Source organism: Myodes glareolus, chromosome 18 (assembly GCF_982192425.1).
Source record: "Myodes glareolus chromosome 18, mMyoGla1.1, whole genome shotgun sequence".
In the NCBI taxonomy this organism is placed as follows: domain Eukaryota; kingdom Metazoa; phylum Chordata; class Mammalia; order Rodentia; family Cricetidae; genus Myodes; species Myodes glareolus.
In genome coordinates this window covers 44,165,708-44,183,930 of record NC_142043.1, presented here as the reverse complement: position 1 = coordinate 44,183,930, position 18,223 = coordinate 44,165,708, and the positions used below count along the sequence as shown (strand labels likewise).

The window sequence follows — 18,223 nt, the reverse complement described above, 5'->3', positions numbered from 1 at the left end:
GATTTTACCATGGGAAAGTGACCATTAACAGTATCCACTAAATGTGAATAAACCTTTACATTTAAGCATCCTAATTTTATTCAGGCCTGTTTGTCATACTATTAGTCCTTGGGCTGTTTTAGAGGCAGCCCTCCTTCAGGTTAATCCTATCTGTGTCATTTAATATTTTCTAGGAGTTATTAAATCCTATATACCAGCAGTTCTGTTCTTATACATTACAGATCAGCATGGGAGTTCTACCCAGATTGGGAGGCGCAGTACACAACCTCCACAAATATGTCCAAATTAAATTTATGAATATATGTTAAATGAAAATTGAATTATTTCTAGATGACACTTGAGCAACTAGGCTTCTCCAAAAACAGCAACCTGCTTGCGCCTCACTGTTTCTCGGAGACCCTGCTATATCGACGAAAATTAGATCTCCTTTGATACCAAGAAGATGCTTGGAAGTGCTGGTAATGTCTTGCACCCATGGCCTTTAGAGAAAAGGGGTTTGCTTCAGGTCCTAAAAATGCAGCATTTTATTGGGAATGCCAATGTAGACTTGATTTTATTATAATCTCGAGTTACCATGTGTTTGATTAATGCACCATTGCTTGAAAAGCCTCTTTATCAATTTGAAACTTCCTTTTAGAAGAGAAACCACTGGTTTACATTAACAAGAGACTTGTGGAAGTTGTCTCAAATCTTCCAGGAACTCTGAGATAGGGGTGTGCTTAGAAGGAAGCTCCACCTAAGAACCTTTGTGCTGTGTTCCTTCTGATTACTATGTATGTCACTCAAGCAACAATAGCCAATCAGAGCATTTGCCCAACCTGCCACTCAGATGGGAGGATTCTTCCGGTTTCCAGGCTTCTGTGTTCTCTTGTGCAATTCAGAAGTTGGGCCATATTCTGCTGCACTGTGGGATCCATGTGTAGTGAGCATGGCTGAGCTCTGCAGTCAGGCCATGGTGAGATATGGGCAGCTGTCCTCGGAGAAGGAAAAGCGGCAGACCATGGTGAGTGATGTGCAACTGTCTCCAGACTGAGTGGAGCAGCTGGCTGAAATACAGTAACCCATGTGCTGGGTCCTCCCTTGTTTGGGTGAGAGCTAATGCTGAGTTCAGCGTGTTTTTTTTATCGGTTTACCATGGTTTCTGTAAGATCCTTGTAATTCCCTAGGCTAGGACAGCAGGCTTGGATTAATTTATCTCTGCTGTCTGCATCCGCGTAGTGCACTGGGAGTGGAATCGTGTTTACAAAAGCTTTTCTTGTTGACTTTACTGTGTTATGTTGGTGCCTGCAGTACTTGTATTGTGCTATGGAACGAAGATTTGCTAAAGGAAGAGAAGCCTGGTCTCTCTAGTCTCTTCCAGAATTTCTGCACTAGTAAAATTGAACATTTAGGTTTATGATCCATCAGGAGTTGATTGCTTGGAGTTTGTAAATGATTCCCCAGGTGTACAGCAGCTTCCCAGCATTAACTAGTACAGAATATTAGAACTGTGGCTAATAGAATTGATCATGTGTAAGGATCTACCAAATCTTAAAGTGGCATCAAGTTACATAAAGTAGAATTTAGCTAAGGGAGGACTGCCTCCCAGATATACTAAGATAAGTACTAGGAAAGCCATGCCTATTAGAGATTAATAAGATAAAGCGTAAATATCACCATAGAGCTTTCATCTAGCAACTGATGCAGGCAGAGGCAGAGAGCCACATCAAAGCCGTGGACTTAGCACCCAAAGTCCAATTGAAGAGTGAAACGAGTGAGAATATGAACAAAAAGGTCAGGACCATAATGGGTTCTGTAGTGATGTGGTGATGACATAATAAAATCCCTGTCATGAAACAAATGCAAGAAGCACCAGAATTAGAAGATCATACTGAATTCATTTACAATGTTGTTGGTATCACACCTTTTGTTTTCCATATGTATGGGATATTTTAGAATACAGTGACCTATGGTGATGTGCATGTGAACTTCACTCAGGAAGAGTGGGCTTTGCTGGACCCTTCCCAGAAGAATCTCTACAAGGATGTGATGCTGGAGACCTTAGGGAACCTCACTGCTATTGGTAAGATGCTGAAATTTACTCACGTTTTAACGTAAGTGCACAAATGTTTCCTGGTTATTAAGTGTCTTCTGTAATGTGGATTGAGAAAGAGAAAGAGTATGGTGAATAAATCATTCATGGTGCTAAGGTTCATTGAAGATGATAACTTAAATTTTGCACAATTGCCAATCACATATCACATATTTTCTGGTATTATTTTTAGGATACACTTGGGAAGATCAAAAAATTGAAGTGCATTCTCAAAGTTCTAGAGGACATGGAAGGTAACCTGAAAAAGCAAGATTATTTAAGTGTGTGTCTGAGAAATGCTAAATGTGCCCTGGATTTTTAAAAGACATGCTCTGCTGTAAATAAGCACAGCTTAAAGTGGATTGATGATTATTAAATTCTCAAAAAGCCATACAGCTCAATGTCAGTTAGGAAAGTAGTGTTTGCTAGGTTGTAAGAAAGAAGGCAAGGAAAGTTATCACCATCTGAATCACAACTGAGTGAGAGCTATGCTGTAGAACTGCCAATCTGTTTAGTTTCATACCACTCATATTACAGTAGTTGTTCAATTTGAACAGGTGATAAGCATAAGTCCCAAATTTTCTACTAAGCAAGCAGTTCCTAGAAAAGCTAATGTGACTCATATACTGGTGATGACTTAGCTAAATTTCTTGAGATGGGCAGATGGAGTCAAGAGACAGTTTTTATGGAGAAACCATAATCCCTATACTACATGTCTAAGAAAAACAGAGATCAAACTGTGTAAATTCACTGTGGAAACCATTGATTTGTAGTTCTTTTCATAATAGGAATATCGTATCTCAGTGTGGCTAGAAACCATATGAGCAGAGGGATGTGGAAAGAAATTACACTATCTCTCTCAGAACAATTAGAAGATTTGCAGTTGTCTCTGACTAGACTTCTTATTGTGATTTAAGTTCATAAGTAATTGATTTTTCAGTTTCAATGAGCATACATCAACAATCTAATATTGCAGAAGGCTTTTGAGTACAAGGTATTTGTAGACAGTTCTGTTTGTCTTGAATCACTTTACAAATGTAGCATGAATCACACTCTTGCATTTAAGTTTGTTAATTCTCTAATATTGCCAGTTCTCTTTACATTTGTGAAAAATCTCATCCAGAAATATGGTGTTCGAAAAGCAAACACTGTAATAAATGCTCTTACCATCAGAGGCATCTTTAAAGATGCACAGCAACCTTTAATAAAAGGAAAACATGAGTTTAAATGACAGGATAAAACATAAAGTTCTGATTTCTCTTAAAAATTAGACCACGTCTTAGGTGCTAAGGGCACTGATGTCCTGAGTTCAACTCACAGCAAACACATGTTGGCCCTCAACCATTGCTATTGAGATCTGATGTCCTCCAATGGCATGGAGGTGTACAGGCAAGAGGAACATTCTGTTTATAACAAAATAGACTGAATGGTAAACTAATTCATACAGATATAAGGATTTAAATTGTAATGAATGTTTTAATGCTCTTACACGTTCCAAGACACCTTCTGAATATAGTTAATATGTTAAACCCTTTCCATAACAGTCACTTTAAAAGATACGAAAGAATTTTTATGGAAGAGAAAGCATGTGAACGTATTCAACATGATGAAGCCATTGCATGTGAGACTCGACTACAAATACATAAAAGAACACATACTGGAGAGAAACCCTATGAATGTAATCAGTGTGGTAAAGCTTTTACACATCCCAGTCATCTTCAAAGACATAACAGAACGCATACTGGAGAGAAACCCTATGAATGTAATCAGTGTTGTAAAACTATTATACGTCCCAGTAGTCTTCAAAATCATAAAAAAGTACACATTGGACAGAAACTTTATGAATGTAGTCAGTGTGGTAAAGCTTTTACACGTCCCAGTCTTCTTCAAAGACATAACAGATCACATAGTGGAGAGAAACCCTATGAATGTAATCAGTGTGGTAAAGCTTTTACACGTTCCAGTCATCTTCAAAGACATAACAGAATGCATACTGGAGAGAAACCCTATGAATGTAGTCAGTGTGGTAAAGCCTTTCCATATCACAGTGGTCTTCAACAGCATAAAAGAACACATACTGGAGAGAAACCCTATGGATGTAATCAGTGTGGTAAAGCTTTTACTTGTTCCAGTCATCTTCAAAGACATAACAGAATGCATACTGGAGAGAAACCCTATGAATGTAGTCAGTGTGGTAAAGCCTTTTCATGCCACAGTGATCTTCGGAGGCATATAAGAAAACATACTAGAAGCTGGGCTGTGGTGGAGCATGCCTTTAATCCCAGCACTTGGGAGGCAGAGGCAGGCGGATCTCTGTGAGTTGGAGGCCAGCCTGGTCTACAAGAGCTACTTCCAGGACAGGCCCCAAAGCTACAGAGAAACCTTGTCTTGAAAAAAAACAAAAACAAAAAAAGAATAAAGAAAACATACTGGAGAGAAACCCTAAGAATGTAGTCAGTGTTGTAAAGCCTGTTCATATCACAATGGTCTTCAAGAGCATAAAAGAACACATACTGGAGAGAAACCCTGTGAATGCAGTCACTGTAATGATGAACATTTTAGTTGCAATAATCTTCAGAATCATAAAAGAATACATACTTGAGGAAAATATATGAATAGGATCAATGTGGATAAACATTTGTATGTATCAGAATTCTTTGAAGTCATGACAAAATACACTGTTGAACCTTGATAATTCTTGTCAGTATAGTAATTTTTCTATTTCATGGTCGTTTTCCTAGAAGAATAAACGTTTAGTACACAATCAATCAGTTAAAACCTGTTCTTATTACAGTACTATTTGAGGACGTGCAAACCAGTATCAAAGGAAATGTAACTATAAAAGATTTGGCAATATCTTCAGCCATCATTCATTATTAAGGTACACATTTCTGTTGTATCTGGAAAAATATTCTATCAAAACCAGCAATCTGTCTAAGCTTTTTTATATTCTTTATTTTGTTTGTACCTGTAAACTTATATGAAGTAAAGCCCTACAATTTTTTTTTAAAAAATGATGTAACACTTTTAGATTTCCAAGTGCTCTTCAATTATATTAATTATCTAATCCAGCTGTGAGCATTTATGGATGTGTATTTTTGCCTTTTCTGTACATGTGATATAACATGCTTTAATGTAATTAATGTTAGAATATTTAATATTAGAGAATCTAAAAGCTAACTAGAGTAAGTAAATGAATAAATAAATAAACAGTAGATATATCATGTGCATATTCAAAGCTAGATATTTTTTGATTGATATATCAGGAAGTAAGATACTCAGCAATCAACTCTATATCTCACAACATAGGTTGATGTGCTATAGATTTGCCTACCTTATTTAGTGTTCTATTTTCAAATTCATATCTCCATTACTTTTTCATTTGTCATTTCATGGTTTTAATTGTTTTCATTAATGGATATATTTTTCTCTACTCTCCTCCCTTTCTCTCCCCTCTTTTTCTACCCTCTCCCATGATCGGCATGTTCACAGTTTATTGGGAGATCTTGATTTTTTCTTTTTTTAAAATGTTTTCTTTATTATTTATTATGTGTACAGTGTTCTGCCTGCATGTATGCCTGTAGGCCAGGAGAGGGCATCAGATCCCATTACAGAATGTTGTGAGCCACTATGTGGCTGCTGGGAATTGACCTCAGGACCTTTGGAAGTGGAGTTAGTGCTTAACCTCTGAGTCGTCTCTCTAGCCTGAGATCTCGATATTTTCTACTTTCCAAGTTTATTAGATCTATGTATAACTCTTTTATGTCCCTCTTTTTTGTCTCTGTTCTCTTGCATTGTAAATTATAGGCTGGTTTAACTTTGCTCTATGTCTAAAAGCCACTTTTGAGTGAGTATATGTGTCTTTCTGGGCCGGGGTACCTCACTCAACATGATATTTTCTAGATTCATCCATTTACCCACAAATTTCAAGATATCATTGTTTTTTCCTCAGAATAGTACTCACCTATGTAAATGCACCTCATTTTACTTCTCCATTCTTTAGCTGATAGGCATTTAATTTTTCTTTAAATTCTGGCTATGAAAAATAATGCTCCTAGCAGCATAGTTAAGCACACATGCTTGTGGCATAATTAAGTATCCCTTGGTGATATGCCCCAAAATGGTATCGCTAGGTCTTGAAGTAGGTTGTTTCCTAATTTTTTGAGAAATCAACATTCCTTGTCAGTACCCTGTCCCTTTAAGAGACAAACGTTTGGGCATTCATGAAACTTTGTAACTTCTATGAAACTTTTGTAACTTTTTATGAAACATGCCATATAAATAGACGTGTATGTATATATGTGTGTGTGAGAGAGAGAGAGAGAAAGGGAGAGAAAGAGAGTAAGATAGATGACGGATAGATAGATACATAGAAGATAAATAGATAGATAGATAGATAGATAGATAGATAGATAGATAGATAGATAGAGTGTGTGTGTGTGTGTGTGTGTGTGTGTGTGTGTGTGTGTGTGTGTGATTATGGATTATGGAGTTCTGTATCTAGCAAGGCCTGACAGCTAGCCATTCTATCAGGTTAGGTAGCTTGATGTAATTGTTTTCTTTGAGCACATAGGGAAAGTCATTTGTAGATGCGACTTTTTGGAATAGGTATTGCCTTTTGGGAGGAAATATGCCACTGTGGGGGCAGACCTTGACATCTCATACATTCACAAACCATGATTATTGTTTTAGTTAACTTCCTGTTGCTGAGAGTCAACATGTATGCAGGATGTTTGACTGTCTTCTACAGTGTTGCAGAACCATAATCAAGGACTAAGCTTCTGAGACTGTAAGCCACAGAATGAAATGTTTTTCTTTATTAGAGGTTCCATGGTCATGATGTCTCTTTAGAGCAGCAGAAACCATAAATAATATGGAAGATTGTACCAGCAACTGGAGTTTTGCTGTGATAGGCCAGACCATGTTGCTGCTCAAAGCAATATGAATTTTGGAACTGATGATTAGAAAAGAAGTTCAAATCTTTAATAGTTGCTTAGTAAGCCATACCAGTAGGAGCTGAAAGACAATGGTGCTGAGTATGATTTGAACAGTGTGTTACTGCATCAAGAGGTTTCAGAAGAGAAGAATAGAAATAGGTGGCCTAGAGACAATTTTTATGGTGTTTTCATGGAGAATGTGACTGGTCTTCCCTTGTGTGAAGTCCTCCTCAGGCTAAAGTGAGAAGATTTGGATTGCTCCTTTTGGCAGAAAAAATCTCAGGAGAACCCGGTATAGACTCTACCATGCAGTTATTAGTGGTAACTCTAATCAGTATTAGTAATGAAAAGCAGCAAGCTTTCATTACGATGCAAGATTTCAGACCATTTGAGTAGAAAGGAGCAGCAGTTGGTGTGATGGAATAAATCCTGTGTTTAAAGAGAAAAATAGGGTAAGACATAGAATAAAGGAAGCAGTGAAATCAGGGTGAGATAAACCTAGTTAAGTATCCAACAACTGCAAGGAATTAAAGAAAACATTATAATCAAATGTCATGGTGTATGCCTTTAATCCCAACAGATTTAGATAAGTCTTACCTACTCAGCAAATTCTAGAACAGCAAATCACAGGTAGGGAAAGAAACTGAGAAAACCAGAAAACGTGTGAAGATGTCTTTAAACCAGAGGCCATGTTCCAGCTAGAGAAAGTAGCAGAACTTGGCAGCCTCAGCTACATGGTTCTGGCTTTAAAATCAAAGATTGAAGGAAGGCATTATGGAATCTCCCTTTCCAACTAAAAATAGCAGCTGAGGCCAGGTATGTGTCAAGGGTGTTGTTGAATGCAGTCCTAAAGCAGGGACTGTTGCTTTTTCAGGAGGACAGGGAATACCTAGGATGACATGAAACATAGACATATATGTATAGGTGGGTCTTTGAATACACACAATATGGTAGTAAATAAGTCATGAACCAAAGCTATATGGAGACATGGATGTTATGTTTGTAAACCTAGCAGGCCCTGACACTAAGTTCTATGTGTTCATGTATTTGTGTGTGTGTGTTTGTGTGTGCTTTTGACTGCAGGAAAGAGAAGAATAGCAGGTGCATTCTGAGAGTGTAATTTTGTCATTTACAGGAGAATATTTATTAATATAACACAATTAAAATACAATGGAAGGGAACATTGGTGGCCAAATCAATTGGGCCCTTATCGATTACACGATCATCGCTTTTCTTTGTTCCTTATACAAAGATTTAGAGTTCACTCTGTAATGGACATGACAAAGATCAACAGTGCATGAAGAATATGGGAAATTCACTTCCTCTTCTGATTCCAGCCCTTGAAAGGCTTGGGTTACAAGGTAGTGGATCCAATCTGCGGCTGGACATTGAGCATATTGGGCTCCATAGATGGTTCCTCTATCAAGAAGTCAATGTTCAGAAACAATTTGGGTCTTCCATCCAAGCTTGAATCACATAAATAGAGATCACCAGGCAAGCTGTCCACATAATTCATGTTGTCTCCATTGTCCCCAGTAGCACACTGGATAACATTAGCCATCAGGACACCTTCTTCTGGGTCTGTGTCTTCTGCTTCAGCCTTAGGAAGGAGTATTTGATGAGCTTGGAATAACATTGGCATCTCCTGTGACTTTCTTTTAAACACTGTTCTTTAGATTGACTCTTTAGAGCTTCTGTAATTGTTTGATGGAATCATTCACTGGCTCTCCTCTTTAAATGGAAAAGAGGGTGATGGGTACCTACATGGCTGCTTTTTAAATAGGGATGCTCAGTTTGCTGATAACTGTCCTCACAGCTCAATTTGTGTTTCAGAATATTAAAAGTTGGTATTTCATTATTTGGTTGCCTATATCTTAGGGAAGACAAAATCTCTTTCAAGTCATAACCCATGGTGCACATAGTCTCTACAAGCCTTGGAAGGATATCTTTAGTTGTAGGTGCTGTATGTTTTTTAATCAAACCCAGCCATGGTCTTTTCACAAGTTGACATATTGTTATTCTCCTGTTGGTGGGGACCGTGAGTAATTGTGCAATGATGATGGAACAGGGTTTGGACAAGTCAAAGGGGATGGGATACATTGTTTTGGTGATGAGCCTGTGCATACCATGTAATGTGGTTTCTGTGTATGGAAATTGTCTTGTGACCAGTACATATAGGAGGACTCCCAAGCTCCACATGTCAACAGCCAGCCCATCATATGGTTTCCTTGCCAACATCTCTGGAGCCATAGAGAGCAAGGAACCACAGACTTTCATCAACATCTGCACCTCTGCATGCTGAATTGCCATATCAAAATCACAAACCTTGATGTTGCCTTTTCTGTCAATAAGGATTGCAATGTGCAATGCGTCTTTGGTGGAGAAAGTGCACCGCTGTTATGACCTGTTGGATGATGGGTCTAGACTCCTGTTCCTTTAGATATGCAACCTCACTGAGGAACACCTTCGGCTCTTTTCCTGCCACATACTCCATTACAATATAAGTCCCTGACCATGTGTCAATGATGTGAGAAAAAAATGAATGATGCTACTGTGTTCCAAAGACTGAAAGATCTTTGCTTCAGAGTTGTTCTCACCCAGAATATTGCTTTTTTTCCTAAGGATTTTGGCAGCAACCTGTGTTTTTGTGGGAATGTGGCAGGTAAGCTTCACCCCTCCAAAAGAACCTACAGCTAGAGGTGTTGTGATCCTGAAATTTTTGAACATTAAGGATGTCCTCATCATAGGGGCTGCCCATGATGTGTTGTCTCAGTCCACCTACTTTTCTTGTTGGCAGGCAATGCTAGAAGTGTAAATTTAATCAACATTAGGATACAGGTCTAACACTATGAATTCATGGTCATAAAATCTTAGATATCCCCAAGAAACCTAATGATGCACTTCAAGGACATAGAAATATTAGAAGAGCCCAACCTCAAAGCTGTACAAAGAAAAAACAGTAAAGATCAAAAAGGGAATCACTGGTGTGTCCATGCAAATAAAAAATACTTACATCAGAGAAATAATGATTTGATTATTTTCAACAATGAACCAAAATGAAAATCTTTGGCCATCCTGATCAAGTGATAAGGGATAAATATTAAAATTATAAATAAAAAGAGGTAAAGTTCTAGCCAAATATCAATTCAGAGGATCTATTCTGAATGTTTCAAGTATTAAACTCTAGGAAATTTGAAAGAATGAAAGTAATTCCTAGACTTGTGTGAACATTGAAATAAGGTAAAAGAAAAACATTTAAACACTTGAGACATACGTAGCAAGTGTGGCTTCTGAAAATAAAAATGACTCCAGGACAGACAGATTCCAGGCATCTTGGATTCCCCATATCTCTCAGGAATAAACAATTGACATAATCTAGAGTCAGATAGGAAGGGAACTCAGTTGAAGAAATCCTTCTAGGAGGTACAGCTGTTAGGCATCATCTCAATTAGTGATTAATGCAGGAGGGGCCAGCCCATTTAAATGGTTCTATCCTTGGACTGGTTGTCCTGGGTTCTATACTAAAGCAGACTGAGCAAGCGAGTAAGAACACCCTTCTATGGCTTCCACATAATCTCCTGCCTCAAAGATCCTGTTCTGTTGAGTTGCTGCCCTAAGATATGCCAGAGATGAACAGCATTCTTGGAAGAATAATATGAATAAACTCTTTCTTCCCCATCATTCATGTTGGTCATGGTGTTGTGCTAAAGCAATAGAAAGCCTAACTATGACAAACACCTTAGTGAGAGAAAACACTTTAGGAGAGAGGATGCAAAGGAATGCGTCTACTCTGATACCTGTGGCAGTATTACCCTGAGCCCACAATTAAATGAACACAGTAAATAAAGTATGAGCTCCTTTACCTCAATAACTTATTGAGAAAAATAATAATGAGAGTCCGTGGTACGTCACATCAATCTCAGCATCACACTAAACACCTGTACATTCACAATCAAAATGGCCTCACTCTGGAACAGGAGAATTCAAATTAGACAAATCGAACCTTAGCATAGCATTTAAGGAGACTGTTGGGACGGTACCACATTAAGCAGAGTGACTAGTGAACCATTGTTTTATAATGAATGGAGGTAAAATTAGATATAATTTTGCAAGAAACAGAGGAGGTCCACATACAGAAATTAGACACATTTTGTGTTGTTTGTGTTATGAGAAAGGAGGGGGCTAGGTTTTGTAAAAGTCATAGGATCAGCCACAAAGATAAACAGGACGGAGTTAAAAAGTTCAGAAAATATGGCCAAAGCACAGTACAAGCTTGCATGAAAAATTATGATTAAGTTTGTTATGTATGGTATTCCATTAACATATTTTAATATAGGACAAAATAATCAAAAGGGAAATACGGGAATTTGTTTTCAAAATGGAAATGTAGATAATAATTAGTTAAGAAAGGGACAATAGATTCACAAATTAACCATAGAAAGAAACCAAAAATTATAAATATAAATGTGAAACACCAAACAAAAATCCCAGAAAGCTAGACCAACAAGCTGGCAATAAACGTCTATATGTTGAGGTCCTGTAGATTAGAGAACTCCAAATCAATCAGGACCACTGTTACAATCCAATTGCTGTGTAAGCATCTAACAGTGAAACCATTGTACAAAGAAAAGGAACAACTGCAGGCTGTTTCCCTTATGGACTTGTATCTGACATTATTTATAATGCCTCTTTGTAATTTCACCACAAGCAGTCATTCAATCTTATCGTCTCAAAATTGACAGTGGTATTATAGGTTTTTTTTTCTTTTTTCACGCCTTCTACACAAAAAAGGAGTCCTGGTTATTTTCATCATGCCTGTGATCAAGCCTCAGTTAAGAATCAATCTAGTCAGGTGGTGTTGGCACACGCCTTTAATCCCAGCACTCAGGAGGCAGGGGCAGGATGAACTTCGTTAGTGCCAGGCAACTCTAGTCAACAAGAACTAATTCCTGTACAGACTCCAAAGCTCTGGAGAAAAACTCTCAAAACACAAACAAGCAAGCAACGAAACAATTAAAAGAATCAGTTCTAGAAAACTTTCAGCAGATGTGCCTGCAGGAGGAAGTGAAGCAGGAGATCACTGCTACACTGAAGGCCCTGTGTGGCATTGCTGAGGACACCCAGATTGACAATGTAGTCATTCTTTTTTATTTTTTTAATGGACTTCCTTAACAATTGCATTAGGTTAATGGGAGTTTACAAAAATACTCCAGAAACTGTCAATCTCATTATAGAATTTTTTGTTGAAGTTGCACATAAACAGATATGCTATCTTGGAGAGTCCAAAGCTATGCATTTATATGAAGTCTGCCTTACTTTGTTGCAAGTATATTCTAAGAACAATCTAGGGCAGCAATGGATACATGTTACAGAAGAAGAGAGCAGTACCAGGACCTGCTTCTCATTATGGAGCTTCTCACTAACCTTCTCTCCAAGGAGTTCATAGATTTCAGTGACACAGATGAAGTGTTTAGAGGACACGAGCCAGGACAAGCAGCAGGCAGATCTGTATCAGCAGCTGATGTTGTTTTATATGGAGTAAACCTAATTCTGCCTTTAATGTCACAAGATCTTTTGAAGTTTCCAACCCTTTGTAATCAATAATACAAATTGATCACATTTATTTGTGAGATTTTTCCTTAAAAAAATACCCCAGCTTCCTGAGGATCTGTTTAAGAGCCTCATCTATTCTCTAGAACTAGAAATGACCTCAATGAGTTCAGAAGTATGCCAGCTCTGCCTTGAGGCCTTAACACCATTAGCCGAGCAATGTGCTAAACACAAGAGACAGATTCACCACTTTTTCTAGCAACTCGGCACTTCCTTAAGCTGGTTTTTGATATGCTGGTATTGCAGCACAGCACGGAGATGACAACTGCAGCAGGAGAGGCGATCTACACATTGGTGTGTTTGCACCAGGCTGAGTATTCTGAACTAGTTGAGACATTATTGTCAAGTCAGCAAGACCCAATCATTTACCAGAGATTAGCAGATGCCTTCAACAAGCTCACCACAAGCAGCCCTCCTCCTACCCTGGACCGGAAGCAGAAGATGGCCTTCCTAAAGAGTTTAGAAGAATTTATGGCAAATGTTGGTGGTCTCCTTTGTGTGTAATAAACCGCAGAGCTATATTCTTAACTTAGATCCTTTCTGCAAAGTGCTCTGAATTGCTGAAAGTTGGCTTGAGTCTTGCCCTATTTCTTGGTTCATTTGACCATTTGGATTTTGGAGAACCTGAGACTTTGATGTGGAATTTGATGAAACAGGAGAGGTCAACTTAAAATCAGCTTCTGTTATTAGGTGCTAGCCATGATCTGCCATAACTTGTCTTCTAGATTCTGAATGGTGATTTAAAATTTCAAAATGCAATTCCATATATGTGCAAACAGATATGGGCACCATGAAATTCCTATTCAGTGCCTTTTGCCCTTTTATCAAAGCATAGGTGGCCAAAGGTGGTATGTTTTCAGATTTATTTTAAAATGTCCATAGATTCCCCTCATCCCTTGGGGAACTGGTTGTAGGGGTGGATTCTTGGACCCTACTGTGCATCTTCAGAATACCTGGTTGTTAGTTCTGGGGTCTCCATTTTAATAAGTTCTTCCCCTTTGTTATCCTAAACATTTTGAATCAGTGCAAGAGATGGTGAAAACTCATCAGAGATTTTATGCTTTTCTACTTTTTCTCCCTTCAGTGATTATAATTATGAAGGAAGAAAAATCATCAGTGTTTGTTAGTTTCATTGTTCATCTTCTCCCCCTTCCTCACCTTCCTTCCCTTTTGTCCTCAGCGTTGCAGGTCTTGTGTAATTATTGCAGGTTTCTAATCAGACTGTGATGCCTGAACTTGAGGGAAATGTGTGTATATTTCTGTTTCGTAAAGTTAACTTGAGAAACTCTAGCCATTTCATTGCCTTAATTTTAAGAGGAAAAAACAAACCAGACTTGTTTAAGAGAGAAATTAGTCTTGATACGTAAGAGTTGGCTTAGGGTATTAGCTGCTATGACCCTTCTGCCCCTTTGCTTATGTATTTATGTGTGTTTCCCAGTGAAATGAAATGAGAATCCCTGTGTGGTTACCTCTCTGTGTTTCTGTCTGGCCACACAGCCCGTATCTACTCTGGATGGCTTGCTTAAGCAATAACTTTTTAATAGATGTGAATTACCACTTCACACAGACTATTTCATATTGGGGCATTAGGGTCAATAATTATGCTAAAGTGGGTGTTATCTTCATGTCACAGGAGCCACACTAGTTCAGTTTCAGAGACCAAAAATTTATCTTCATCCAGGCATAGGCATGAATGCCAAGCTAGTCTGGGTTACAAAGTATGATCTGTCCTTTTTTTAGAGAGAGAGAAAGAGAAAGAGAGAGTGAAATTCACTTTAGATCCTCTGGCTTTTCTAATCAGGATTTTTATACTGCTACCGTGCCCCCACTTAATTTTGTGTGCCAGTTTTAATTATGAAAATAAAAGCTTATTTATAAACAGCAGTCCTTGGAAACTGCCCACTGCAGGACCAATCACAGAATACAGTGGCAACAAGATGCTTCTGGCCCAGGTGCATCTGAGACTGCCGTGGAGGGGCAGGCTCCTCTGCTGGTCTTGGCATCTCTCGGCTAAACCTGAACCACATACACAGTGTGTGCATCTTAGCATCTGACGCTCTGGAGACATTGTATGGCTCTCTATAACAGAGCATCCCATTCCTGTAATGGTAGGTGTGAGTTGATGCAGAGCTGAGGGTCATAACTTTTAGAGAATCCTTTCTTCTTTATTGATCACCATTTAGTACCAGTAAATATGGAGGAAGAAAAATCTCTAAATACTGCAATCTCTACATGCTCTGTATTTTAAATTCTTGGAAAGGAGTGCTTTTAGATTCTTTTTCTCTTAACTTGAAGTGCTCTACATCAGTAATTGCTCTGTTTTGTGTTGTTCTTGATGTCTGTGTTTCGTCAGCGGGTGTGGATTGTGTGTGCTGTGCGAGTTGTAACTATGGGCCTAAGTTCACGTGGAGATGGGTAGGGAAGGATGCGGTAAGAAGGCATCTGATTATAGCTTCTATACAGACAGAACTATATTTATGAAATTGTCCGGATACTAGTATGATACTCCAATTCTGTTACACCACTTTTAATTGAAGGAAGATTTATTTTAGATTGGACCAAATAATGCTTAAATGATCACCGGAACATTGATTAGTGGCCAACTGACAGTGAATAACACCACCATATTTCAGATAATGGGAATGCCACTTGTACCAACTAGATTTTTCAGGGTGTGTGTTTGCATTTGTTTGCTTTATTGAGTATTTGTTTAGTTTGGTCTTTTCCTTTGCCCGACTTTGTTGTTTACAAGTGCTCTATTAATCTCTGGGTTTTGTTGCTGTCCACTTCCTGATGCTCTTCACCCAGTGGGTGTTGAGGCCATGGATTTCATGGTCACAAACTAGTTTTCCAATTTAAACTGACTGTTAAATCATTGTGCACTTTTTAAAATACATGTTAAGAGAATGCTCACTGTCAGGTATTTGTGTTAAGTTTCATTTGTTCACAGCGAATCCTCTAACCTGTATTTCCCCTTTCTGTTGGTCGCCTTGGCTCACCTTATGCTTCTTGACCTTTTCTTTCCCAGGGCGCAATCACTAAGTCAATAGAGTCGCCAGGCAGGGAGGTTGTATGATAACAGTGGTGCTGTAATGACCCCCTCTGCTGTGCTCTTGTGGCTTCTGCAGAGGGTAGTTTGACTGATGTCTTTGTGCTGGGTTGTTGTATTTGACAGTGTCCTATCTAACACAGTAGTTGATTATTATTTTGGGGGAAGACTATATTATGTCAATGTGACTGTATTGTTTTTGTCTGATACAAATGACATTTTGTGTACACTTTGTCGAGCTTTTCTCCAAACGTAAAAATTTGAATGATTGTATGGAAAAATATCTAATGATAATCAGATACTTCTGTCCCAGTTTTCACTTCAAAACCAAACATATCTATAATCTTCCCCAGTCAGCATCATTCAGCGCTCTTCCTGCAGTCAAGGCTGTGTCACCTTCTGTCTCCTCTCTGTCAATACTTGACTGAACCCCTCAAGTACTGACAGGGTGCTAGCTGTCAGTTTCAAGTATTTCAGGTCAGCGTCTCCTAGGGTAATGTTGTTTGTACCCTTGAAAATATTTTTTTGTTATGTATTTACATATATTTTGTTTGCTGTCTCTGTTAGTAGAGGTGATTGTCATGGGCCCTGTCTTGCAAGTGATCACTACCGGGGTCTCAGTAACACACTCAGCATTTGAGTCTGAAGGAACTGCAGTGTTGTGCAGAGGTGTCTTTTGTTTTTTCTTTTTTTTCTCTAAAGAATAAGGAACTCATTTGGATATGAGGTTTCTAACATTATAGATTTTCTATAAAATTTCCCACAGAATAACAGATAATTTGAGGCTGTAATAGTATTTTTAAATTACTTGAAAATGTCAGTGGGTTTTTTCTGGAAACATTGCATTTCTTTAAAACTTAACTTTCTAGAATTAGAAAAAATGTCCAAATTAGACATCTTGCTAAATTCAAGTTGATTTAAAGGGCCTTGGCTCAAGTTTAACTTCACTTTTCCTTAGGCATAAGAATTGTGAAGTGATCCTGGTTGGTTATAAGGGGAAACCATGACTTATATAGCCAAAGAGTATGTTTGGTTCAGGTCAAAGTAGAAGATTAACAATGTATTTGATTTTGCTAGTTTTGAAGATGGATGGAGAAATGTAGATGTGTGTGGAGGTCTCTGTAAAGACTGTACTGGTGAGGCCTCCTGGCCAGTGAGAGATGTGTGACTGGCACCCCTGTGGCCTGCTCTTCACCTGTTCCAGAACTTCCCATTTGTGGGAAGGTTTGGCTTTCTTGTTGTGTCTGCATTTTTTGGCCTCTTTGCTATTAGGAGCTGTCAGGCATGTTCTGTTGGCTAACTTCCCTAGCCTGAGGTTATTTACCAAGTCTGTACTGTGTACCTCCTGGGGGTGGGAGTGGGGAATCTGACCTCAAGTGTGCTCTAAGCTCAGGTATCCTGGTGTGGTGTCTTTACCACGAGATCATGACAAATGGCAAACCCTGGTATTGTGATCCTATTCTCTGTACAAAAAGAAGCTCCATGCAGTGAGCTGTGGTTTAGTGACCACAGAATGCTAGCACTGCTATCATTCAGCACGTGTAGCATTTTTAAATTTATAAATATTAAAGTTTTAAACGTACACTAAGACTTTTTAGTTTGTTTCTTTTAAGAAACCGTGGGATGAGTATAGCGTCTACATATTTACCTCTACTAATATAACTAATGAAGGCATTATATTTTTGAAATGATACTGCCGTATGATTTTAGGAAGTAAATTTAGGCTATGTGTTAAGCCAATTATAACCTGAATATCAAATTGGTAAAACTTGATCTGTAGTTTTTAAATCCTTCAATGGGCTTTAAAATATGTGTTTTCAATAATATTTTTATTATAAAAACTAAAAATAAATAAAAATAAAAAATAAGAATCAGTTCTTGAGAGGAGGAAGGGTTTTTCAGCGCTCAGATTTTCAATGACATAGAAAGTCATGGGGCTGGAATTATCTTGTTATTATAGAGCTGGGTTGTTTTGTGGCTGGTGACATTGCATTATACATTCTCTAATACCAGTGACTGAATTCCTATAAATTTTACCCCTATGACTTCACAATCTTTCCAAAGAGCACTAGCTAATTTTCTCCAAGTGCTCAAAATCCTGAGATCTTGCTAAGAAAACCACTGTGGTAGTTTGAATGAGACAGGTCCCTATTGGGCATTTGAGCACCAGTTTGGGCCCATTTGGGTAATTTCATGTGGTAGAGCCTTGGTGAATTATTAGTCAGAGTGGGATAAACAACAGAACACCTTATGCAACAGTACAATCAGTGTCTCTCCCCCTTGGCATTTCTTGGAATGACTTACAGGCTGCTGGTTAGCTATTCCAACAATGACTGGCTATGAACTGAAACTTCAAAAAATCCAGGAGTTTTTCAGTCCACAATGCTGTATCTCTTGTCTGGTCTTCAGTATTTGCTGGAATCCCAAAAAAAGTTGGTTCTCATTCCAATGAAGGGACGGACAAGCTAACAAGGCAAGGCAATGGAGAATTGAACAAAAGCCTCCTTTTATGTCCTTAAATACTCTTCCAGCAGAAGGCATGGCCAAAATTAAAGG

General features: G+C 38.3%; 1 protein-coding gene across 1 annotated transcript; it reads left to right on the top strand.

Moving 5' to 3' along the window:
* Nucleotides 1–928: 928 nt before the first annotated feature.
* Nucleotides 929–13,122, top strand: LOC146890786 (uncharacterized). The gene is made up of 6 exons (XM_087897805.1): nt 929–1,003; nt 1,936–2,062; nt 2,265–2,325; nt 3,628–4,298; nt 4,567–4,614; nt 12,818–13,122. Exons 1-6 carry the CDS (start codon nt 929–931, stop codon nt 13,120–13,122), a joined length of 1,287 nt encoding a protein of 428 aa, XP_087753931.1.
* The last annotated feature ends 5,101 nt before the right edge of the window (nt 13,123–18,223 follow it).

Coding starts and splice junctions, on each gene's coding strand:
- LOC146890786 (XM_087897805.1), top strand. CDS start 929: ATGGCTGAGCTCTGCAGTCAGGCCATGGTGAGATATGGGCAGCTGTCC. Junction 2,063..2,264: donor AGGGAACCTCACTGCTATTG/GTAAGATGCTGA, acceptor TATTATTTTTAG/GATACACTTGGGAAGATCAA. Junction 4,299..4,566: donor ATGCCACAGTGATCTTCGGA/GGCATATAAGAA, acceptor ATGGTCTTCAAG/AGCATAAAAGAACACATACT.